At 39.6% G+C, this 27,418-nt stretch overlaps 1 protein-coding gene and 1 pseudogene across 2 annotated transcripts; both read right to left on the bottom strand.

Moving 5' to 3' along the window:
• Nucleotides 1–1,790: 1,790 nt before the first annotated feature.
• Nucleotides 1,791–25,211, bottom strand: LOC132607760 (F-box/FBD/LRR-repeat protein At1g13570-like; annotated as a pseudogene).
• LOC132606046 (uncharacterized) lies at nt 2,261–26,832 on the bottom strand. Of its 2 annotated transcripts, none has more exons than XM_060319355.1 (6): nt 26,555–26,832; nt 19,273–19,323; nt 18,084–18,171; nt 10,567–10,630; nt 9,773–9,916; nt 2,261–2,746 (listed from the first exon to the last, which is right to left on the bottom strand). In XM_060319355.1, exons 2-6 carry the CDS (start codon nt 19,296–19,298, stop codon nt 2,712–2,714), a joined length of 357 nt encoding a protein of 118 aa, XP_060175338.1. In that variant the 5' UTR covers nt 19,299–19,323; nt 26,555–26,832; the 3' UTR covers nt 2,261–2,711. The 2 variants fall into 2 exon arrangements, with proteins under 2 accessions (XP_060175338.1, XP_060175337.1); XM_060319354.1 differs by having other exon boundaries at nt 9,813–9,916.
• Nucleotides 26,833–27,418: the final 586 nt, after the last annotated feature.

Genomic DNA, 27,418 nt, shown 5'->3' with positions numbered 1-27,418 from the left:
AAGTTACTCTGTGCCACATTTTATGTTTATGGGAGGATATCTTACCAACTTTTCCCAAGGCCAAGAATGTGACCTTTCTTGCTATTTCCACAAGGAACAGTCTTTTCTTGGTAGGCCTTGAGTGAGGGAAAATCATCCAGTCTTTCAGTTATATGCCTTGAGTTGTCACTATCCAAGTAAGCATTATTAAAGTAATTTTGGACTGCCTCCTCTCACTTCAGCCTTCTTCCTTTTCCGGAAACTGGGTCAGTCAACTCTTAGCTTCTTCTCAGTCTTTTGACCAGTTCTAGATCTGCCCCTGCAACTTTTAATAAGAACATAAGGTACATCATAAATGATTTTCCATAGCTTAGACCCTCAGCCATGAGAATTTATTCCTTCTCCCCTTCCACCATCCATGATAGTCATTGTTGGATCTTGGTGGTATTGTGATAGATTCTCCTTTATCTAGGCTTGGTGAACTAGCCATGATGAAGATCTTCTCTAGGTGTTAACCTTTTAGAAATAACCTGCTCTAATACCAATTGTTGCAGGCTATGTGCTCACCAAACAGTATATGAGAGACCTGGTCGTGTACCAGTTCTCTTATGCAATTCAGTTCGAGAATCAACACAATATTTTTACGTGGAAAAATCCTTGCTCAAGGGATTAAAACCACGACCTACCCCTGTAGGATTTCAATTCCACTAATTGAGCAACTCAGGTTACAACTCTATCATAAGCTAGGAATTAACTCCCTTAATCCCTCGCCCTTACAATAACGCTTATGCAACCCTCACTCTTGACTACCCCTAGCCAAGCACACTAATACACCTAGACTTACCCCAGCCCAGTGTACCACTCAAAGGCACCCATTGAGAATCTACCACAGTGACTAACTCTAGCCACACACTAATACAACTAAGCTAACTCTAGCCTAGTGTACCACTCAAGAGCTTTTGGATGCAACCTTGAGAATTTTGGACACCTACAAATAGCTTCTTTTCACGGAAGAGTAGGTTTACAGTTTAAGCACAAAAGAACAAAGACTCAACAACCTAAGGACCTAAAACATCTTCAGTTCTGGATATGGTCCTTCGGGTTGCTGTGGCTCTGTTCTTGAGGAACACTTTGAAAGGTAGAGACTTAAACTTTGGATGGAGCAATTTTTGAATTGTGCAAGAATGAGTCATCTCTTGGAAGATGATGTATATATCTGCACAAAGAGGGAGAGAGAGAGAGAGTAGAGATGACCACTCATGCAATCTGGACCATTAATCACTCCGCCTTGATGAGGTACTGTTGTACAACTGTATTGTACTTTTCAGCCGCTCACTCTATAGCTGTGGATTTGTACTTTTAGCTTTAGTGACCAGAACCTTTATCTGGAGGAACCTGGTTCCTCATCTGCTCTTTGAACAAGTTTTAAGTGCTGGATACATTTTTAGTAGCTCTACAACTGCATTGTTGGCTGAGCAGGCAGAAGACTTGATCCCATCTGGTCCTTCTGAATAAACATATATGGTCTCTCATATATGAGCAATTCATGCAGGCATCTATTCCTTCAGAAAGATAAGCCTAATTGTATCTGGTTCCTTAGGATTTGTCATGTCATCAAAACATATCATTCCTTATCAATTTCCCCTTTTTTGATGATGACAAAGCAACATCCTTTGTATTCCCCCTAATGGCCAGATCCCATACCCAGATACCTCATTTGTTCACCCCTGAGACTCCGACCTCGAGATACTTAGTAGTATTCTGGTTCTTTGAGTAAGGTTTGTCGAATCATCAAAACATGTCATGACATATCAAATACATTCATCCTTTCCATCATCACAGTAAACCTACAGAAGATAATAAGAAGTCAACTCTCAGATTATGTAGGATCAAGAATTATAAAAAGAGCCCCTGAAAAAGAAAGAAAGAAAAGAGTCAAAGCCAAGAACCTTAATTTCGAGATACTCTAACTATAGAAAACTTCTTATCAAGCAAAGAGCATATGAGTGCACATATGATGATTCAACCAGCAGAATATCGGACAAGTAAAATCGTTTGACACTATTAAGATCAAATGGAAGTCTTGTTTGTACTTCATATCCTTCTTCAGTAAAGAACTAGGAAAAAATCACCAAAATTCAAGACTAAGACAGCAGAAAATAAATTCCATCCGCTAAAGTGCATAACAATGAAGTCGTAAAGCAATACTTAGCCCGTAATTAAAGAAGTTAAAGATGAGGTGCACAAGAGCAGGACGAGACTCGAAAAGCTTGGCAAAATCAAGATCCCTTGCAATCATATTGTCACACCTCGACAAGGGTTATGACGGGCACCTGACTCTAACAGCTGGGTACCACCTACCGTGACATAATATAACCTTAAAACAACTATTCTAATCGTAATTATCATCATATGCATATAAGCGCACCTGCATAAAGAAAAGCCCAACACAAAGTTAACATAACATCTTTGTGAATGACGGTATGCATAGGCTGGCCGACAAGGTTGTCCAAAAGCATACTTCGACTATCCAAGACTGACCAGATCAACAGACAATGCATACACATGCTACAATGTCTATGAGCCTCTAGGAGTATGCGTACAAGCATAAGCGTCGGGACAGGGCCCCGACATACCCATAACATAAGGACAAGTATCATAGTAGCATAGATATACCAAAAAAAGCAAACCCAGAGTAGTGGTGCTTGCTGACCCTTGCTGAAGTTGTAGCCCTACTGTAGTGGTCCTCCTGTAACTCTGTCCGGACCTGCAGCACGAAATGCAGCGTTTCGTAGGATGGAACATCATTACGGAAGAGAGTACTGAGTATGTAAGGCAGGAAATAACAGTATAAACATGATATAAGCAGAGAAGTAATGGTAGCATGAATCAACGGGAAACATACAACATGCAATGCATGAGTTTTGAAAATCATATGAAGTATATATGTGTATGTGTGTGTGTGTGTGTATATATATATATAATAATAATAATAATAATAATAATAATAATAATAATAATAATAATAATAATAATAATAATAATAATTCCATCATAACGTACCCGACCTTTTCAGGATTCGGTGTGAAACGTACCCGGCCCTTACGCGACTCGGTGTGATAACGTACCCGGCCCTTTCGGGACTCAGTGTGAAATACCCAACTAATCAATGGTTACACATCTACGTGCCGTACCCGGCCGACTACAGCGCGGCTCGGTGTAGTAAAATAAATAAATACATGCATTATATATATATATATATATATATATATATATATATATATATTTAAATGCATGAATGGAGATCAATGGAATGACATGTGGGCCTTTCAAGATAACACTAATAGCGTCAATAGAAGAGAGCAATGAAAGTGACTATTTTAACATAACATCTTATTTTGTAAATATGGCATCCCGGAGAAATTCAACTATGTACTGATGGAGTTGATACGTTTCTATTCATTTTGGAGTTATGGAGTGGAACGTGTGTTATGAAGGACAATTTGTAGTACGGTTATCGGATTCGTGAAAAAGAAGTGAAGGTAACAAAAACCTTACATACCTTTTCCTTCCAAGAATGTGATCTGGAGGAATTCCCCATTCCAACGCTAGTCCTTTCCCCGCACCAAAATACAAATATAAGATCTGGGTTAACATTTGTTTTGCTTGCATGCAAAATCTCAAATGTTATATCCCAACTAGTTTGGAGTTACGGAAAATCGGGCAGCATTTCCTCTGTTTCTGTGACATCCCAAGTGTCGAAAATAGCCTCAACAACAATAATACAACAATACCCATATCGATTTCCCTGGAAATTTACCAATAATTTCCATCAAGGGATTAATTCCGTTAATTTTGCCAAAACGCCATAATTCACGAATTTATCTTCGAATTTAACAAAACCCAATGCCAACAACGATATCAACAACAACCCAACATCATCTGCCATAATATAACTCAATTTTCATGCTAATTCTGTCCAAAATGTCCATTTTAATCCATCCATGACAACTACCATAGACCCATTACGTAGTTTCGGCAATTTAACGTAATAGTAGCTAAATTTAACAATATTTACTTCGGATTTGTGCGATCTATGTAAAGATAGGAAAAGGTTTACCATGATTCTACTCTTCCCACGATGACCTGTTGGCGGAACTTGAAATCTATGAGCTTATGCGCACTTTCCGAGCCTAACTCGAGGTTGAACCTTCCTAAATTAAGCTTAAAGTATTATTTGGATAGTGAATGGTGTATCTAGGAGCTTCCAAAGGTTTGTAGTGGTTAAAATGAAGCATAAATGAGGTTAGTGGGGTATATATAGTGGTCCAAGTCGGGTTGGGCTCCATTGGGCCGAATTAGTGGGCCTTAATTTAATTTCTAGAAAATTCGCAGGCTTTTGGCAGTCCGTCTTAAAATGCCCATAACTCCATATTCCGATGTCATATGAATGAACGGTTTGTTGCATTGGAAACTAGACTCGATGAACTTCAATTTGGATAGATTATGCATTTTACAAATCCTTATATGCTAGAAGATATATCTCACTCAATTTGGACGTCCAAAATTCTGCCAAGGTGTAACCTCATTTCATTATTATTATTATTATTATTATTATTATTATTATTATTATTATTATTATTATTATTATTATTATTATTATTATTATTATTTTCATCCATTTGACGTCCAATCCTCCCCATATATGGTTTTAACTACTAAATATACTTAAGAGAGGTCTTATTCCTTGATTAAAAGGTCGACTTTCTTGACCACAACTTAACGTACTGGTGTCCAGATTTGATGAACGCTCTTCCAGAAGTACGAGGTGTAACATCCTTCCGTCCTTAAGAACATTCATCCTCGAATGCTAAAAGTTACTCCAAGATTATCAATGTGTTTATGCATTAACATTATGTGGTATAATATGATCGTATAGTAACTTGAACCCTTCCAACTCCTTAATCATATACGGCAACTTCACTTTCTTGTTGCTTTCCAGAACATTTCAGCACGTTGATAATAATAATTCCTAAATATTCCTGATGGAGGTATAAATTAGAGCATGGCCTTCCCAAGTCGTCTCTTCCTTGTCTTCCCTTCTCTACAAAACTTTTTATTAAAGCTATACCTTGATGCTAGGTCCCTAGTTTGTCTCTCGAAGATGAAAATTAATTCTTCTTAGTGGAGTTGACTCTCTGTGACATATACATCATCAGCGGACATGATTCTCAGAGGGTCTTCGGTATATCTCCTTAGTATCGACACATAAAGGACAGAATGGACTGCTTTTGGCTCTAGTGAAAATTCCAGTTTGAAAGTCACCTTCACCGATTCCTGGAAGGGCCTTATGAGAGTTACTGATTTTCTCCTCTTCATCCAACCTTATAATATTCCTTATAGACAATTTTCCTAAGTCTTTCTGTCATATGTTTGACTAGGGTTTCCAAGGACTTTGAACCGTACATCACCGATCTTGAATAGTCTTACTTATAACTTTAAGCAAAATTATTTTCTCTTCTAGCCCTTTCCAACTGACTATGAAGGGGGCGACTTGTGCGAATGGTGCGAGATATGACATCCTTCCCCCCTTAAGAATATTCATCCTAGAATGTAGGGGAGGTCTTGTTAACAAGAATAATGCGCTCTAATGTAAGTTAGTAATATCAGTTTCTCCATTTATAACATGATTGCCCTTCCTCTCGAGTTTAATTTCCTACGTCTGAACCTTAGCCATCTCTTCACTTTTCCGACCCAGTCTTTGGATGTCACTCTTATATTTAGTATTTGGCTCGCTTTAAATCATAGGTAATTACTCCTATCGGCTTTGCAGTATTCTGCCCCCAGCATTTTCTTTTCTTTCCTGTCCTATCCTTAGTACAGGGTGCGCAATGCCTGTACTCGGTGGTTAGTAGGGCCCTTCCTTGGTTACTAAGTCTTAGAGGCCACTAAGATGTGCACTACCTTCGTAACTGCTTTTTCTTGCTTTTTGGATACTACCTTAATTCTTTCCTCCTTCGTTAATATTCGATTTCGAGGTAATGGTTCTATTTACAACTCCTTGTCATCCCTTCAACTCTAAGCCTATGGTGTCCTGATACTGTATCTCTTTACTCTAACCTTCGTACCTAATTCTGCCTTCACTGATTAACATTGACATTTCTTTTACAACATGGTCATGGTTTGTACTCAGATACGTCATGTCTTGTCTGCGGGTCTCTTTTGTTAAACATCGAGCTATAGGGGCTAATTATCTTTCCGGGATTCCTTAGATTCAGCATACAACTTGTTGAAATGATTCAGGCCTTCGTCGTGTTACTTTGTATGCTTTCCCTTAACTGGCTATCATACCCTAGCCAATTTTTACTTGCAAACTTCCACGTATCCATCTCCCTTTTCCTAACTCATCCTTTACTCTTTTCAGGTGAAGTCATTGTATCTTAGATGCTCGTTGCGTCTCGTGGTCTAGTCCTTGTCACTGCTTCTTCATCGTTCTTCTTTTTGCCTAAATTTTTTTGTCCCACAGTCTCGTCGATCTTATTTCGGAAGAATTCAAATGGGTTGCTACTTTTAGTTTGCATCATTCTGATGGCTACATGGGTTGTCTTGCTGTCATGCTGTACATGTCTCTATTGCCAAGCTTATCGAACTTTTAGTTAGCGTATACCCATGTGCCATTTAGACATATGCTCCTCATCGCCCACTAAACTAGTTGACTTCCAGGTCTAAAGCTATTCTTGTTAACCACTTATTACCCTCATTGACACGCCCTTTTTAATTTTACCCAATGCTTTAACCCTCCTATTGCTCTACTCCTCCTTCTTCTTCTAAAGTTTTCATCATTTTTCCCCTTATAGGGATACGATCGCCTGAAAGCTCTTTTTTTTATTTTATTCCTCACTGCGGTCGTTCTGTTTGCTAGTGATTTCCCTCTCCCACTGAGTGGTTGGGCTTCCCTCTTCCGTCATCTCTTACACCAGTTCATATACCTTCCAAGGATAATGTTAAGGTTCCGTCTTCATCCACCGCTTCCGGAAAGGCTTACTTAGTTTTCTCTTGATGAGACTTTGCCACGTTGCCTCTCTTGTATTAGCAGTCTTGAGATCCATCATTATGCGATTACCTTTTTCCTTGTAACGGCTACCCTAGATATTGGGGCATAGTTATCTATGTATATGTAATTACCGTTCAAGTCCTCACTAGCCTCCTTGGTTTCCCAAACTGTTTCTTTTGCCCTATGAGCTGGTTGTTTTCTCCCACACATCACTTGATCCATTACTTATTTGACATCATCTATACTTGTAGTTCCCGTTGTGTCTTCCTCCCATATATTTACACCTTTCTAGCTATCCTTGCTTTCATGACCTCTGGTCCCCGAGTATTTAGTTGTTAACTGTTGTTCTCTTTCCACCCTTCCTTTATTATAGTTTTGTCGTGAGTCTTCGTATCTTCTCCTTTCCAAACTTTCCGGTAGTCCTATCCTGCCTTGTTTCCAACCCCTTTCCTGTAGTCCTATCCTGCTTGTGGCCTATCGGGTGAAAATCCAATTGTTAATATACCACCTACCATTCACTATGGAGTTCCTACACCTCTCAAGTATTTAGTGAGACACATGCACTGTTACTTGTTCCCTTTCATCGTACTCATATTGCCTACATGATGAGGCGTGCTTATAATTTTGACTATTGCAAACAGTGTATATGACTCCTTTCTTCATTAACTATCAATATGCTTCCTTGTGTCTCATCGTTATCTCTTTTGTCCTTATATACTCATCTTTTTATGAAGAATCTTTAGTAGTCGCATTTTGATGTCAATGCGAACTTAACATTTTACATACAAGAACTAACATTACTTGTTCTTACCTTCGGAGGTGGTCATTTCATTACGATGCCTATAACATTTAATGGTTCGCCTTGCTGTGTATCATGCAACTCATTTTAAGTCAATGTTCCGTTCACATTGTTACCTTCACATAATATCCATAGGATTCCTATGTTCGTATAATTCATTTGTTAGCTCCTATCTGCCCAGACTTCTTTGTCGTTGTTGCATTCCTGTTTCTCCTTCAACATTCCTTCATACTTATTTGCCTTATATGCTATACAACATGCTCATTAGCGTCCGATCACATAATCGTTCAAGAGACTTTCTCAAGATATTCTTAGTGCCAACATTTCTCCTTCCCATTCACCCCTACTTGTCTAGTAGTACTAATTCCATACCTGACTTGTATCAAAATTCTCATTGCATACTTGGGATGTTATGCTACCGTTCCCCTTTGTTTTACTTACTCTCGATGAGTTCTTACTCACTTACGTACCACGCGTATCATACCACAAGCAACTCAGCATTACTTCCGAGTCTCTTTTGACCGGGTAGTTTAGCATAACATAAATCCGAGTCCCTAAGCCCGGCATCATCAAATTAAAGGAAAAGGTAAAACAACACATCATGTTGCCCCTTTAGGAGCATTCCGTATTTTAGTTGTTGGTTGACGGTATCAAAACTTCGCAATAATTGCCTCAGCCCTCTTTTCAACTTTAAGGTCCCAGACCTTTCTTCTAACAAATAACATTGGCATTATAGGTCCCAATATATATACATGCATATAATATAAATAATTTCAATATAGTAATTTAGTGTAACATGTAAGCAGCCTGCATGGTGCTGCATGCAAGAGCTTCGATCGGATGCACTACGAAGCGGCACCCTCCTATCTTCCTTAGCTACCCTCCTACTCTCAGCCTGAATATCCTCTTCAGCCTGCACATACCTTATAATGTACACTGGCGACTCCTGATTAACTGATGCCCAAGATTAAGGACTATCTGGTACCTCTGTAATGCTGATGTCCGTAGCGCGCCTAACGTAGTGCTGGACCATAGGAGAAACTCGACGTGCTAACGCCTGTACAACCCCTCTCTCACCCTGCTCAACAAGACCTGAAGGTGAGACTAAAACCTGTGGTGGGGCCGTACCTGAAAGTGCTCAGTCAGGCGTCTCATAGGAGCCCTCAGACGGATCTTCCACAATAGAATTCATATGCTCTGAAGGATCTGACTCAAAACTAAGCTCCGAAGGGTCCGTCTCAATGATCATTTCTGAGGGGTCTGACTCAATCGTGTAACTCATACTTCTTCTTTCTTCCACTATCCTCAGACCTGTATCGGTGGGTAGCACTGGTACAGTATCAACCCTTGGGGCCTTCCCCATACTCTTACTAACTGAAGCTTTTCTATTCATCAACACTACTGCAAAATGGAACAATGGAATTAGGAATGAACTTTCCTACATTTTTGGCTCTATCACATGATCGAGATCATGCAGAAAGGATACATTCCTAAATGTCCTGTAGCTTCCTATTTATAAGTATGGCAGGCTTCATACCTATAAACAAGACTCTACTAGACACGGCTCATAGACATCCCTAGGATTGACCTGCTCTGATACCACTTTGTCACACCCCGACGAGGGACATGACGGGCACTCGACCCTAACAGTCGGGTACCACCTGACGTGACATAATATAACCTTAATACAACTATTCTAATCGTAATTATCATCACATGCATATAAGAGCACCTGCATACAGAAATGCCCAACACAAAGTTAACATACCATCTTTTAGAATGATAGTACACATAAGCTGGCCGACAATGCTCTCCAAAAGCATACTTCGACTATCCAAGACTGACCAGATCAACAGACAATGCATACAGATGCTACAATGTCTATGAGCCTCTAGGAGTATACGTACAAACATAAGCGTTGGGATAGGGTCCTGACGTACCTATAACATAAGGACAAGTATCATAGTAGCATAGATATACCAAAATATAGCAAGCTCGGAGTAGTGGTGCTTGCTGAAGCTGTAGCCCTACTGTAGTGGTCCTCCTGTAACTCTGTCCGGACCTGCAGCACAAAATATAGCATCCTGTAGGATGGGACGTCAGTACGGAAGAGAGTAATGAGTATGTAAGGCAGGATATAACAGTATAAAAATGATATAAGCATAGGAATTAAGTGTAGCATGAATCAACGGGAAACATACAATATGCAATGCATGAGTTTTGAAAATCATATGCATTATACATATATATATATCTATATAATAATACCATCATAATGTATCCAACCTTTTAGGAATTCAGCGTGAAACGTAACCCGCCCTTATGGGCTTGGTGTGATACGTGCTCGGCCCTTTCAAGACTTAGTCTGAAATACCCAACTGATCAGTGGTTGCACATCTATGTGCCGTACCCGACAGACGATAGTGCGGCTCGGTGTAGAAAAATAGTGCAATATATATATATGCAGGAATGGAGATCAATGGAATGACATGTGGGTCTTTTCAAGATAACAATAATAGCGTCAATAGAAGAGAGCAATGAAAGTGACTATTTTAACATAACATCTTATTTTGTAAATATGGCATCCCGGAGAAAGTCAACTATGTTCTGAAGGAGTTGATACGTTTTTTTTCATTTTGGAGTTATGGAGTGGAACATGTGTTATGAAGGACAATTTGTAGTACGATTATCATATTCATGCCAAAGAAGTGAAGGCAACGAAAACCTTACATACCTTTGCCTTCCAAGAACGTGATCTGGAGGAATTCCCTATTCCAACGCTGGTTCTTTCCCCGCACCTAAATACAGATATAAGATCTGGGTTAACCCTTGTTTTTTTTGCATGCAAAATCTTAAGTGTTATGTCCCAACTAATTCGGAGTTACGAAAAATCGGACAGCATTTCCACTGTTTTTGTGACATCCCAAGTGTCGACAATAGCCCCAACAACAACAATACAACAATACATATTAACCCATATCGATTTCCATGGAATTTTACTAATAATTTCCATAAGGGATTAATTCCGTTAATTTTTCCAAAATGCCATAATTCACAAATTTATCTTCGAATTTAACAAAACCCAATGCCAACATTGATATCAACAAGACCCCAACATCATCCGCCATAATCTACCTCAAATTTTCATGCTAATTCTGTCTAAAATGTCTATTTTAATCCATCCATGACAACTACCATAGACCCATTACGCAGTTCCACCAATTTAACGTAATAGTGACTAAATTTAACAGTATTTACTTCGGATTTGTGTGATCTATGTAAAGATAGGAAAAGGGTTATCATAACTGAGTTTGCATGCATGAAGTTCCACCCTAGCTTGACGATTCCACTCTTCCCAGGATGACCTGTTGGCCGAACTTGCGTTCTACGAGCTTATTCGCAGTTTCCGAGCCTAACTCGAGGTTGAACCTTCCTAAATTAATCTTAAAGTATTATTTGGATAGTGATTGGTGTATGTAGGATCTTCCAAAGGTTTGTAGTGTTACACCTCGGAAATTTCCCCGCAAACGTACAATGAAAAGTTGCAGGTTTGCACTTTGACCCAGTTGGTCGTAAAGTGGAATACGGCCCGTAAAGTGATTTATGAACCGTAAAATGCTATCGTCCTCCAACCTTTCAAAAATTTCAACTTTCTGTCAAATGCTTCAAATGGTTAAAAATGACTTGGAATATGGACTGTAAATCGAAATACGACCCGTAAACTGAGCCGTAAGTTGCCATGATCTCCAGCATTCCTTTCTGGTTTTGATATGCTTAAATACGGTCGCGAAGGACGGACTGTAAACCAGAATACGACCCGTAAAGTGGGTTTACGACCACTGTACACCTCAGTCACTGTTCATTCCGGAATAGATTTTAAGTCATTAAAAAAGAGACCCAAGCTCATTCAAATCATTCCGTATTCACGATATTTCTCTCTAGAAACTCCTAGAATACTCTCTGATCTTCAATTACAAGAACTCAAGGGAGATTGGTGATCAATTACATGAGACCCACGAAATCAAGTGTGAGAATCACACTAAGGTTCATCCTTCTCAAGAAAACCCAGAAGGAGTGAAGTAGGGTTTTGGTGCTAGAGGAGTAAATCCATTCAAAGCTTGTTCAACCATTATCTAAGGTAAGTTTCATGACCATTTCATGTTGTTTAAGGTATTGGAAGGTTAAGATACCCGAATTGTAGAAAAGCATAGCAAATGGGTCATAAATGAGTGAATAGTGCCATGAGTGAATGGTAGTTGAATTGAATCATGAATGATAGTGTGTTGTGAGTATGAATACATTATAAATGACATGTAGACCATGAGATAAGTGTGATACATGAGAAAATACGATACCGAACCCAAAACCATAAATGTGGGAAAAATGAAGAGAAATGGTGGATCATGGTCATTGTATATGAATGATGATTGTTGATTGCTATATTGTAATTGTTGTTGTGGGTGTTGGAAGTTGATATGAAATATGGGAAAAGTAGTATAAACAAAGGAAGTGCTGCCCAATTGTCTCTAGAAATAGTAGTGCGTTCTTATAGTTGATTAACGAACGTTAGTACGAATCCTCTTTTGAAGGTAGAGGCGTGACATTGAAGGAGAATAAACGAACGCTAGATTATTTAAACGAGAAAGGTATGTGAGGCTAGTCCCTTCTTTCTAATGGCATGAATCCTATAATGTAACTACTTTCTTATCCACGAGCCTATGTCTATAGTTAGCTAAACAAGGTAATGAGTTAAAGTATAGAAAGTCTAATGACGTTATTTATCGCTTACACTCACCTCATATGCTAATTCCTTCGAGGTGATGCAGGATGTCAATGATTGTTCCATAATGCAATCGGGGGATCACGACCTTACGTCACCCCGATAGAGTGTGGTTGATCTTGAGCCTTATGTATGTATGATGATAATCTAAGCATATTGTGATGAGCATATGATGATACTACTATTACACCGCGCCTAATTGGTCGGGCAGTCACCGCCAAGGCGGGCAGCTATATGATACACCATGGCCAAATGGCAGGGGCAGACACCACTAGTGGGCGGCATGAGATGTTACCCCGGACGCGGGAGGCCTGGACGCAGGTTCATGTTATGATTATCACACTGATCCGATATGGACGGGCAGTTTATAAATGATGCATATATGGTAAGATGATGAGCATGAGTATGACAGCATGACTTGTTTTCTTTATACTTGACAGTCAGATTCAGATGTCCTATACTGATATCTTCTTTAAAGCATTGTTTTATTTCATTGTTTATGCCTCTTATACTCAGTACAATAATCGTACTGACGTCCGTTTTTCTTTGGACGCTGTGTTCATGCCCACAGGTAGACAGGGAGGAGAGCTCAATCCAGATCCGTAGTAGCTGTCAGCTGATTGGAAGCCCTCCATTGTCCCGGAGGTGCTTATGATTATTCTTTTGTGTATATATAGCCATGTATATGTATTTGTTTGGGCACGACGGAGTCTTGTCCTGTCCCGCTGTTCAGCACTCCAGTAGAGGCTCGTAGATACGTAGTGCGGGTTAGATGGTCTCACGAGATCACTACTGTATACATATCTATATTATTTTGATAGCCTAAGGGCACATGTACATGAAAGTATTTTATGTTTTCATACGAAATATGATTTTCCTCCGCTATGAGTATAAAGGTGATAAAAAGAGCATTAAATGAGTAAAATGAGCGATAGAGCGAGCGGTGCTTGGTGGTTAGCCCCAGGTACCCGTCGCGGCCCCTAGCTGGGTCGTGACAAAAGTGGTATCAGAGCAGTTCGGTCCTAGCAAGTGTCTACGAGCCGTGTCTAGTAGAGTCTTGTTTATGGTGTGTTGCATGCCACATCAATAAACAAGAGGTTACAGGGCATTTAGGAAATATATTTACCCTCTTTATTCTATTGGATCGTGCGATAGAGCCATGTATAAGATTTTATCCTCCCTAATAGTGCGTTATGAATTCAGAATGCCGCCAAAGGGAAAGGTTACAGCCGCCCAGAAGGGCAAGAGTACGGAGAAGAGGTGGGTAGAAAGAGACCCTCCGGTGAATATGGATAAAGGCGAATCGCATAACGAGGCCCCAACTAATACTTCCTATACCCCACCCAATGTGGGAGAACAAGCAGGAGCCCCAGCTCCAATTCCTCCGCCGGCTATTTCGGGTCATCAAATGACCGAGGCCATCCAGCTATTCAAATGTGGGTTCAAGTGACCGGGCAGCAAGTGCCAAGGCCCGTGATTTTATGAGTTTAAATCGTCCGGAATTCTTCGGGTCAAAGCCGGATGAGGATCCGCAAAGTTTCGTAGAGGGGATGTTAAGGACATTGAAGATTGTCCATGCCTCCGAGACCGAATCCGTGGAGTTATAGACTCCGGGATGTGGCGGTGTTATGGTACAACAATTGGATATTATCAAGAGGAGAGAACGCGTCTCCTCCGGTTTGGCAAGAGTTTGTGGATGCTTTTATTCGTCACTATTTGCCACCCGAGGTCCGCCGAGCTAGAGCGGATAGATTTCTTAATTTGAAGTAAGGAAACATGAGTGCCCGGGAGTATAGCCTGCAATTTAATTCTTTGGCTAGATATGCCCCGGCTATTGTGGTCGACATGGGGGATCGGGTACATAGATTTGTAAGTGGCCTAGGGCCACATTTATTCAGAGATTGTTTGACAGCTTCCTTGCAAGATGGGATGGATATTTCTCGAATACAGGCCCATGCACAGAATTTGGAGGGGCGACAACAACAACAAAGAGGCGATCGTGATGTCGATAGAAGACAAAGCAAGAGGGCCAGATCCATGGGAGCTAGCAGTGAACATAGAGGGGGATAAAGGCAGACATATTCTGGGTACTCAGGCCAGTCAGTGACAATTGTACCTCCTCGATTCACAGGTAGGAGATTTGATCACTCTTTCCGTTCAGGACAGGGCCAGAGTTCGAGGGCTTCAAATTCCCAACTCAAGGAAGATTATAGTCAGAGAAGACCCCCAGTGTCGCGATGCAACTAATGCGGCAGATTACATTCCGGATAGTGTCGTCAGGGTTTGGATGCCTGTTATACTTGTGGTCAGGTGGGGCATATAATGAGGGATTGCCCGACGATGAGTGGCAGAGTTGGAGTTTAGCCTACAGGTTCAGCAGCTGGCTCTTCATCAGTACGCCCGGCAGGGCAGACTCCCCAGATGACAGTAGGCCGAGAGGCAGCATCTACTTCAGGTGCCACTCAGCCCGTGTATATGCTTTAGCCGGACGGCAGGATCTCGAGTCCTCTCCGGATGTAGTTACAGGTATATTGTCTATATTCTCCCGTGATGTGTATGCATTGATAGATCCGGGTTCTACATTCTCATATATTACTCCATATGTTGCTGGTTGTATTGGGGTGAAACCCGAGTCAATTAGACCCTTTGAGGTACTCACTCCGGTTGGTGATCCCGTGATAGCAAGATAAGTGTACAAAAATTGTGTCGTGATGGTATGTCATCGTCAGACCAAAGCTGACTTGATTGAGCTAAAAATGGTAGATTTCGATGTAATAATGGGTATGGATTGGTTGGCGTCGTGTTATGCAAACGTTGATTGCCGCACAAAAGTGGTCCGATTCCAATTTCTGGGAGAGCCCGTGCTTGAATGGAAGGGTAATACAACATCTCCAAAGGGCAGGTTTATTTCTTACCTCAAGGCAAGAAAGATGATAGCCAAGGGTTATGTTTATCACTTAGTCCGGGTTCATGATACCGAGGCAAAGCCGCCAACTTTCCAGTCATTTCCGGTAGTGAATGAATTCCCAGATGTGTTTCCGGATGAACTTCCAGGCCTTACACCAGAAAGAGAGATTGACTTCGCCATTGATGTGTTGCCGGACACCAAGCCTATTTCTATTCCTCCTTATCGAATGGCCCCTGCAGAATTAAAGGAGCTAAAGGCTCAGTTGAAGGACTTGCTTGAGAAGGGATTTATTAGACCCAGTTCATCACCGTGGGGAGCACCGGTCTTGTTTGTGAGAAAGAGAGACGGTTCCCTACGAATGTGCATCGATTATAGGCAACTGAACAAAGTGACGATAAATAACAAATATCCTCTTCCAAGGATTGATGACTTGTTTGACCAGTTGCAAAGTGCCAAGTGGTTTTACAAAATAGATTTGAGGTCGGGTTATCATCAAGTGAGAGTTAGAGAAGCAAATATTCCTAAAACAGCTTTCAGAACGAGATATGGCCACTATGAATTCTGAGTAATGTCATTCATCTTGACTAATCCTCCGGCTGTATTTATGAACTTGATGAACGATGTATTTAGGCCACTCTTTTATTCCTTCGTGATAGTGTTTATCGATGATATTCTAGTGTACTCTCGCACAGAATCAGAACATGTAGATTATTTGCGAATTGTTCTTAGCATTCTTCGAGACCGGAAATTTTATGCGAAGTTTTCGAAGTGCGAGTTCTGGCTAAATTCTGTGACATTTCTGGGCCATGTTATTTTAGATGATGGCATTCAAGTCGACACTCAGAAAATTGAAGCGGTGAAGACTTGGCCAAGGCCTACGGCGCCTACAGAGGTTCGTAGTTTTCTGGGTTTGGCAGGTTATTATCGAAGATTCGTAGAGGGCTTTTCGTCTATTTCGGCCCCATTGACGAAGCTAACCCAGACGTTAGCTAAATTTCAATGGGACGATGCTTGTGAGCGCAGCTTCCAATAGTTTAAGGACAGATTGACCTCAGCTCCAGTTTTAATGCTTCCGGAAGGGTCAGATGGTTATGTTGTGTATTGTGACGCTTCCGGTGGGATGCATATTGATGCATCGTGGTAAGCTCATTGCATATTCTTCGAGGCAATTGCGGAGACATGAAAAGAATAACCCAACTCATGACCTCGAACTAGCTGCGATCATTCATGCCTTAAAAATGTGGAGACATTATTTGTACGGTGTGCACGTTGATATCTATACAGATCACAAAAGTCTTCAGTACATCTTCAAGCAAAAGGAGTTGAACCTGCGACAGAGGCGGTGGTTAGAATTATTAAAAGATTATGATGTTAACATTTTATACCACCCCGGGATGGAGAATGTAGTAGCCGATGCGCCTAGCCACCGATCAATGGGCAGTTTATGTGAAGTCCCTCGGGAAAGGAAAGAGATGGTTCAACAACTTCACCGATTAGCTAATCTGGGAGTGCGTGTAATTGATTCGGGTGATGCAGGGATTAGTATCAATTATTCCACAACCTTGTCCTTGGATACGGAAGTGAAGGAACGGCAGTATGAAGATCCTCAGTTGTGTCGTTATATAGACGCATCTCAGGGGAAAGAAAAGTCTCCGTTTGAAGTTTCCATGGATGGGATTCTCAGGTACCGAGGCAGGTTATGTGTGCCGAATATGACAGAATTGCGCCGACGAATTTTAGAAGAAGCACATTGCTCTCAATATTCTATTCACCCAGGTGCAACCAAAATGTATCATGATCTCAAGATGATGTACTGGTGGGATGGCATGAAGAGAGACATAGCAGAATTTGTAGCACAATGTCCAAATTGCCAACATGTAAAAGTTGAACATCAGAAGCCAGGAGGCTTATTACAAGCAATAGAGATACCCACCTGGAAATGGGAAGTGATAAACATGGATTTCATCGTGGGATTTCCTCGTTCCCGTGGCAGGCATGACTCTATATGGGTGATCGTGGATAGGCTGACGAAAGCAGCCCATTTTCTTCCAGTTAGGACCACGTACTCAGCGGAAGACTATGCAAGGTTGTATCTCAAAGAAATTGTGCGACTCCATGGAATCCCATTATCTATTATCATAGATAGAGGAGCACAGTTTACAGCTAAGTTCTGGAAATATTTTCAAGAAGGTTTGGGCACGCAAGTGAAGTTTACCACGACATTTTATCCGCAAACTGATGGGCAGGCCGAGTGTCACAACCCAACCCCGTAGGCCGCGACTAGTGTCCGTGCTGGACACCCGTACGTACCCAATAACCCAAACCAGTATATAAGCAGATTATGCAGATATAGAAGTCGAATATCGTTACTAATTATCACAGATAAACAGATATAGCGCGTGGAAGCCGATAAGGATATCACAAAACATATCAACCCAAAACATATACACAACCCACATATATGTCTATTGACCTCTACGAACAATAACAGAATCATATGACGGGACAGCGCCCCGTCGTACCCCTGAATAAACATGTACATACACAACAGAAAAGTCTATACCAAAACGTAGGCTCCGGACAAAGGAGCACTCCAAAAACCGCAGGGTAGATGTCCTAAGCGGGCGAATCTCCAAAGCTGGTATCTGTACCTGCGCGGCATGAAACGCAGCCCCCGAAGAAAGGGGGTCAGTACGGAATATGTACTGAGTATGTAAAGCATGAAGTACAATAAACGGAATCATAACCAGAACAGGAAGTACAAAAAATGAATGCAATAACCAGAATATCAAAAATGCTTACTCATAAAACATAGATAATGAATATCAAACATATGCCATATCCGGCCCCATTATGGGACTCAGTGAACAGAACGTGGTCGCCACCCCGTCACTGGCGCCACAACACAGCATAACTCCAGAGTAGGGAATAGCTCCGTAACATATCATAACATATCAGATGGCCATATCACATCATATCATATCATATCATATCATATCATCAAATATCATAATATATGTACACGACACAACATAACTCCAGAACCCATGTACGTGTCATACATACCCCCTCACATCGAGGCACGGCGAACAATGCAGTAGAATACGCGTGATAACATATCGTGGCCCGGGCTCAGTGAAGGAAGCATTGAGGCATCTACGAGTAGAGTAGTGAGAAACTGTATGTATCACAAAACATTTACAAAGACTCGATAGAATAGTCCGAACGATAGGTCATTTAGAAAAGAATCAGACGATAGTTGTAGTACGTACCTTTCGTATGTTACGATGGATTATGTTAAAACAAAACTTCTAAGATCGTTTGTACATATCAAAACTCATCATGAGACTCAATGGAATAGTTAAAACAACTATCATTTAGTAGCCGGGACAATAGCCAAAAGTTTCCTTTAATACCGTATGGAAATAAGTCAAATAGAGCAATACAAAAGGGTCTCGGAAATTATGGGCCCACCTCAGGTCGAGTCGAGGTGGTATGCATAAATTATGAACATTAGACTTTATGGAGTCATCTACAAAAAAATCTTAGGGCAATCCGGTTCTATTTGAGAAAGTTACGAATGTTTAAACTATTTTTCTATCAAAGCATAAAGTACCTAATTCAATTACATTGAATGAATAAAGGTCAAAATTAGGCTCGGATTTCTAAGAATAGAGCTTCCCCCGAGGCTCGTATCATAACCTATTATGTCTAGGCCATGCCAAAAGAAGGAAAGGTAAATCTTTACATACCTTACTTGCTCCTTACGCCAATCCATACTCAAGTTCCGCGCTTCACAAAATCTACAATTGGTCATAAATACCAAACATTAACTATAAGCCCTTAGGAGTTTAATCTTAAAGTAACACTTGTCTACAGAAATTTTGGCAGCATCTCCCCTGTAAATTCAACGTCCCCGAGAATTTGACTCGGCCAAAACAACAACAACCATACCAACAACAATACCAACAACATCAACAATCAATTTATAGCGCATTCTAACATATGTAATCTTCTTTTCTACATAATACAACAACTTCTACTCCAACTTCACACCTTCAAACCAATATCAACATTTTCATATTCATTTACTAATTCAAGATCATTCAAATACAATTCGGAAGCATTTCATATCATTCTACAAATATACAAAAATTCCACCAAAACCATAATTCACCCGAAACCTCCAACCTTCGACATAAATATTCACAACATATTTTTATCTCCCAATTTCATTAACAACAATCATAATTTGCACCCTAACAATTCCATTTCCATAATTATATAAATTTACAATAAAATCACAAAACTTCCTACAACAACTTAACAGCCAATTTTCAATGCCAATTTTGGCTAGTATTCTTCCACTTACACCACAAGGCCACAACAACACAATTAACATCATACATAAAATTGGTTCATCCTTCTACACACACATATGCATTCGGCCACACACATATAACCCTATTATCATGATTTTTATTCTTTTCCACACACTACAACATAGACAAAGCCTTCATAACATACAAAAAGGGTTTAAATCTTACCTTTTCTTCCTAAGTTCTTCACTTGACTAAGGTGCGAAATCGATGAAACGAGCGACATATCCTCCGAAACAACTACACCACGTTGTAGAGGATCCTTGAATTAGTAGGAATACCACAAGAAAATAATTTTTGGGACAAGAATCAAGGGGGTGTTCTTGCCCCTCACTTGGCCGAATGGCCATGGTTGTTGTTCTTCTTCTTTCTTTGCTTTCTTTTTCTTGAAAGTTCTTGAAAATGTAATGAATAAAATGGCCCTCTTCTCTTTTTAATTGCACATTTTGGCCCCTCCATGGGCCTTGGCCCAACCGGCCACCCTTGGCCAAATGTTCAATCCCAATTTTTTTTTTCCTTCTTTTTATTCCAAGCCCAATTTTGTTGTAATTCATGAAACAAATTTCCAAAATTCCAATATTGCCCTTAGCCTTCCTCGATATTTCTGCATCAATATTTTTTTCATGAACAACATATATATTAAATTAGATCAAATATGGCCTTACCTCTTACTAGTCACAATTATTTCAAATTTTTTCGAATACGCAAAATACGGGATATAACACCGAGCATACCATTCAAACTTTAGAAGATATGCTACGGGCGTGTGTGTTGGATTTCGGTGGTAGCTGGGATGACCACTTACCCCTTATTGAGTTCGCATACAACAATAGCTACCATTCAAGTACACAAATGGCTCCATATGAAGCTTTATATGGAAGGAAATGTAGATCTCCAATCGGATGGTTCGAAATAGGAGAAACACAATTATTAGGCCCTGAATTGATCCAACAAGCAATAGAAAAAGTTAAGGTGATCCAAGATCAGTTGTCGACAGCTCAAAGTCGCCAAAAGTCCTATGCAGACAACCGCCGATGAGACTTGGAATTTCAAATTAATGATTGGGTATTTTTGAAAGTGTCACCCATGAAAGGGGTGATGAGATTTAGTAAGAAAGGGAAGCTAAGTCCCAGATACATTGGACCCTACAAAAACTCATTCGCAAGGTTGGTCAGGCAGCCTATGAATTGGATCTACCTTCGGAGCTTGAATCAGTCCACCTAGTTTTCTATGTTTCGATGCTCCGCAAGTGCATTGGAGATCCCACCAATATTGTCCCGATAGCCGATGTGCAAATAACGGAAAAGCTAACCTATGAAGAAGTGCCTATTGCCATCCTAGATAGGCAAGTGCGAAACCTTCGAAATAAAGAGTTAGTGTCAGTCAAAGTATTGTGGCGAAACAACAATCGGGAAGAAATGACTTGGGAAGCGGAAGAGAGTATGAAGTCCAAGTACTTACATTTATTCCGACCCCCAGAGGAGGTTCAAGATGAAACGCCAATGATGAGGTATATATGCTTATTTGTTTCATGCTTTCGGTAGCGTGTGGCCACGGATATGTCGATGTTGTGATGTAGCCCTTTGAGGCGATGATATTGTGGGTTGTTGTGACAGGTTGGTAGTGTCAAATTATAGGGGAAACTCTGGCGAAATTTTCGTAGAATCCCGAGTGTTTAACATTCGAGGACGAATGTTCAAAAAAGGGGGGAATAGTGTTACACCTCGGAAATTTCCCCACGAACGTACAATGAAAAGTTGCAGGTTTGCACTTTGACCCAGTTGGTCGTAAAGTGGAATACGGCCCGTAAAGTGATTTACGGACCGTAAACTGCTATGGTCCTCCAACCTTTAAAAAATTTCAACTTTCTGTCAAATGCTTCAAATGGTTAAAAATGACTTGGAATACGGATCATAAATCGAAATACGGCCCGTAAACTGAGTCGTAAGTTGCCATGATCGCCAGCATGCCTTTCTGGTTTTGATATTCTTAAATACGGTCCCGAAGGACGAACCGTAAACCAGAATACGGTCCGTAAAGTAGGTTTACGACCACTGTACACCTCAGTCACTGTTCATTCCGGAATAGATTTTAAGTCATTAAAAAAGAGACCCAAGCTCATTCAAATCATTCCGTATTCACGATATTTCTCTCTAGATACTCCTAGAATACTCCCTGGTCTTTAATTATAAGAACTCAAGGGAGATTGGTGATCAATTACATGAGACCCACGAAATCAAGTGTGAGAATCACACTAAGGTTCATCCTTCTCAAGAAAACCCAAAAGGAGTGAAGTAGGGTTTTGGTGCTAGAGGAGTAAATCCATTCAAAGCTTGTTCAACCATTATCTAAGGTAAGTTTCATGACCATTTCATGTTGTTTAAGGTATTGGAAGGTTAAGATACCCGAATTGTAGAAAAGCATAGCAAATGGGTCATAAATGAGTGAATAGTGCCATGAGTGAATGGTAGTTGAATTGAATCATGAATGATAGTGTGTTGTGAGTATGAATACATTATAAATGACATGTAGACCATGAGATAAGTGTGATACATGAGAAAATACGATACCGAACCCAAAACCATAAATGTGGGAAAAATGAAGAGAAATGGTGGATCATGGTCATTGTATATGAATGATGATTGTTGATTGCTATATTGTAATTGTTGTTGTGGGTGTTGGAAGTTGATATGAAATATGGGAAAAGTAGTATAAACAAAGGAAGTGCTGGCCAATTGTCTCTAGAAATAGTAGTGCGTTCTTATAGTTGATTAACGAACGTTAGTACGAATCCTCTTTTGAAGGTAGAGGCGTGACATTGAAGGTGAATAAACGAACGCTAGATTATTTAAACGAGAAAGGTATGTGAGGCTAGTCCCTTCTTTCTAATGGCATGAATCCTATAATGTAACTACTTTCTTATCCACGAGCCTATGTCTATAGTTAGCTAAACAAGGTAATGAGTTAAAGTATAGAAAGTCTAATGACGTTGTTTATCGCTTACACTCACCTCATATGCTAATTCCTTCGAGGTGAGGAAGGATGTCAATGATTGTTCCATAATGCAATTGGGGGATCATGACCTTACGTCACCCTGATAGAATGTGGTTGATCTTGAGCCTTATGTATGTATGATGATAAGCTAAGCATATTGTGATGAGCATATGATGATACTACTATTACGCCGCGCCTAATTGTCCGGGCAGTCACCGCCAAGGCGGGCAGCTATATGATACACCATGGCCAAATGGCAAGGGCAGCCACCACTAGTGGGCGGCATGAGATGTTACCCCGGATGCGGGAGGCCTGGACGCAAGCTCATGTTATGATTATCACACCGATCCGATATGGATGGGCAGTTTATACATGATGCATATATGGTAAGATGATGAGCATGAGTATGACAGCATGACTTGTTTTCTTTATACTTGACAGTCAGATTCAGATGTCCTATACTGATATCTTCTTTACAGCATTGTTTTATTTCATTGTTTATGCCTCTCATACTCAGTACAATATTCGTACTGACGTCCGTTTTCTTTGGACACTATGTTCATGCCCACATGTAGACAGGGAGGAGAGCTCGATCCAGATCCGTAGTAGCTGTCAGCTGATTGGAAGCCCTCCATTGTCCCGGAAGTGCTTATGATTATTCTTTTGTGTATATATAGCCATGTATATGTATTATTTTGGGCACGACGGGGTCTTGTCCGGTCCCGCTGTTCAGCACTCCAGTAGAGGCTCGTAGATATGTAGTGCGAGTTAGATGGTCTCACGAGATCACTACTGTATACATATCTATATTATTTTGATAGCCTAAGGGCACATGTACATGAAAGTATTTTATGTTTTCATATGAAATATGATTTTCCTCCGCTATGAGTATAAAGATGATAAAAAGAGCATTAAGTGAGTAAAATGAGCGACAGAGCGAGCGGTGCTCGGTGTTTAGCCCCGGGTACCCGTCGCGGCCCCTTGCTGGGTCGTGACATGTAGTGGTTAAAATGAAGCAGACATGAGGTTGGACGGGGTATATATAGTGGTCCAAGTCGGGTTGGGCTCCATTGGGCCGAATTAGTAGGCCTTAAGTGAGTTTCTAGAAAATTCACGTAGATTCGCAACCTTCTGGCAGTCCGTCTTAAAATGCCCATAACTCAGTACTCCTATGTCATATTTACGAACGGTTTGTTGCATTAGAAACTAGACTCGATGAAATTCAATTTGAATAGATTATGCACTTCACAACTCCTTATATTCTGGGAGATATATCTCGCTCAGGTTGGACGTCCGAAATTCTGCTAGGGTGTAACGTCATTTCGTTATTATAAATTCTTTTCAGCCATTTGACCTCCAATCTTCCCGATACTCTCCATATATGGTCTTAACTAGTCAATATACTTAAGAGAGGTCTTATTCCTTGATTCAAAGGTCGACTTTCTTGACCACAACTTAACGTACTGGTGTCCAGATTTGACGAATGCTCTTCTACAGTACGGGGTATAGAACATATAGTCACTTTGCAAAGATGCTTGTACTGGACGGGGGACATTCTTTAGGCAGATAGAACTTATATAGCATGTGAAATCGAACAATATCAACATGAGGGCATTAATTTTAATTGTGTCTAAAATTTTTGAGATATCCAAGACCACCTTCTCCAGCAACGGGCAGTGAGATATTAAACTTTCCAGTAATTCATAAGAAATTGTGACTTCACATAGTTCTGGGCTAATTAACTTATCAAATCCTTGAAAGGCCGACAAAGGATGTATTAAGAAGTTATGAAGAGTTAGATCCCTCAGTTGTGAACATGTGAAAAGGGAAGAAGACAATTTTTATAGCTTTTCAATAGAAGGCGAAGAACAGGATGTTGAATATTATTTCTAGAGAGGAAATATCTGATGTCAATCTTAGGACATGATTCTAAAAAAGAAATGTTGAGGGTAAACTTTGTAATGGGTCCTTCATGAAGGGTTAAAAGCTGGTAAATAATCTTCGTAAATTTAATTGTAGGGTTTAGTAAATCCTTTTTTGTTTCCCAAAGAGATCTATCAAGCGTCAACTCTGTAAGTCTACACCAGTTATACCTCCATTTCTTTGATAAGATGCTTGTCCTTAATAAATATTTACAAGGCAAACACATCAGAATGACATCGATTACATTATCAGGAAGGTTACTAAGGACGTCAGGAGGTAAACTTTGACAATGCTTTCTTCCGTTAGAAGGCATCAGAAAGAACCAGGAACCTATAGAAAATAAGCAACAACACGAGGTAAGGAATCTCTAAACTATATGGGCGAAACTACTATTCATATTGTCAAATCAACATAAGAATAGATTGGACACTTAAAACAATAATCACTAAGTACCGGCAGAAAATTAATAATAATATGATGCATGGAATCCTCAAAATATCTAGACAAAACGTCTATTCGCATTGTAACTAAATCATCAACTATGTTCTATTGATATCTATGTTATACGGATATTTAATTTGACTTGAGATACCAAGATGTGTACACAGAAGTTTCAATGAGTAGTGACGATATTTAAAGAAGTGAATAAATGAAACAAATTATTTTAACACATCATGAAAGAAAACATAATTCTAATCATACTCAAGAAACTACCAAGGATCAAAATGACGCAATTGACCATAAAAATTAGATAAACCCCAAATTATTTCATAGAATAGGTTGTCTACATCATACCCCTTGGGATGTGACCCTTCCCCGAACTCAGCTAATGCGGGATGCTTTGTTTCATAGAACTCAACTCACAAATAAAAAATTGGATGTTTTCAAGCTGTTCCAGTTTGCGTCTACTAAGATTATCAATTCATGTAATCTTCTCATTTTAAGTAATAAAATAAACAAGAAGCTGTGTTTTTGCTAGATATAGAATATCAAATCAGGATCTTTTCTAGTATTTAAATTTGCAACACCTAAAGAACCTATATAACAACAACATACATTGAACCCAAATGGGAAAATAATGTTTTTCTTTTCTGAAATGGTAGTAAATTTCAAATATCTTTTATGAGTGCTTCAGCTATAGGGAACTATTTAGACACTTCAAGTCTTCAATCTTAATCTATGTTAATTATTTTGGCTTTCAACTCATTAGAGACAGAGGGGAGTTCGGAAAGTACCTTATGTTCCCAGAGAAAGCGGTTTTATACCTTTATTGAAAAGCAGGAGAAAGAGTAAAGGCAACGAAGATTGTAACAAGAAACAACTAGATCACATCATTTTATAGACTGACTCAAAGATGATGTAGGGAATACTTACAGAAGGGCGGAAACCACCATGGAATATTGCTACATGAGTTGATGAAATAAAAAAACTCAATAGAAATATGCAGATCAACTACACACATATACTGAGAGAAGAAAATGTATTGGCGAATGCTCTGGAAAATCAAGCAATTGACAAAGGAGCTGTACAGTGCCACAATTTTATGGAACTAGACAACGACAAGAGGAGAATAATCAACAGTGATAAATCTCAAATTTCCTACCTGAGAACAAGAACTAAAAATTGAAGATGTGAATAGATCTTACAAGCACAATAAAAAATCATGAAGATAAGGACAAGAAGGAACAATTCAGCTCAGTGATAATTTAAAAGCGAGGAAACAAGGAATAGAGATTACCCAGAAGTTCAATCAATGTACATCAGCGACGCACAACAAAGTTCATCTTTTTATCTTCGCACCTGGAAGAGACCATTCAACACACGAGGATGCACAACAATGAAAAGTAGGAGTAGATTTCACTTTCGTTTTCCACAAACAAGAGGAGGTCGAACCCGATTTGCATAGAGAGAGGAAGTTTCTTGAGCGCCGACAACAATGAGGGATTTTCGGGGAAATGAAATTAGGAATAACAACTATAATTTGTTGTTGGATATTTTCTTTCCTTTTCCGCTTTTTTGCTTTATTTTTAAACCTTTATTGATTAATTTATAAAATTGCCCTTGTGGCTTAATTTATATAAAAAGGGGAAAGAGTAAAGAGAGAAACAACACACTTTATTCGCACGTCTCGGGTTCAAGCCGAAGGTATGAGTGAAAACGAAATGAGTGAAATACAAATACTGAATACCAAGTGGGGAAAAGAAGGAAAGAAACAAAGGTAGAGTGAAAAAAAAAATGGTAAAAATGAGCGAAAAAGTATCACATTATACTATTTGATATTAATAATTGTTGAATTATTTACCTAGTATGTATAAATAATGAGATAAGATTATCTCTGGAAGGGTAACTTTGATAATTCTATATGATATTAAATAATATAATTTTAGAATTGTTATCTCACATTGAATGTCAGTATCATATTAAATAATACTAGTAAGATTCATGTATAAAGTAATATTGGGTATTAACTATACAAAAATTTAAATGTTCACTGCTTAGTCCTTAAAATAAAAAAAACTCATACTAAAAATTTTTAACAACCTGAATTTGATGGAAGAGAGAGAAAAAAAATTAAATTTGCTTGTTGAAAAGAACAACACAA

Source organism: Lycium barbarum, chromosome 8 (genome assembly GCF_019175385.1).
Source record: "Lycium barbarum isolate Lr01 chromosome 8, ASM1917538v2, whole genome shotgun sequence".
Taxonomy (NCBI): Eukaryota; Viridiplantae; Streptophyta; class Magnoliopsida; order Solanales; family Solanaceae; genus Lycium; species Lycium barbarum.
This window is presented reverse-complemented; position numbering and strand designations above follow the sequence as displayed.

Coding starts and splice junctions, on each gene's coding strand:
- LOC132606046 (XM_060319354.1), bottom strand. CDS start 19,298: ATGGATTGGCGTAAGGAGCAAGTAAG. Junction 18,172..19,272: donor TGGCGTAAGGAGCAAGTAAG/GTATGTAAAGAT, acceptor CATGCCGCGCAG/GTACAGATACCAGCTTTGGA. Junction 2,747..9,812: donor TCCGAGCTTGCTATATTTTG/GTATATCTATGC, acceptor TTCGTGCTGCAG/GTCCGGACAGAGTTACAGGA.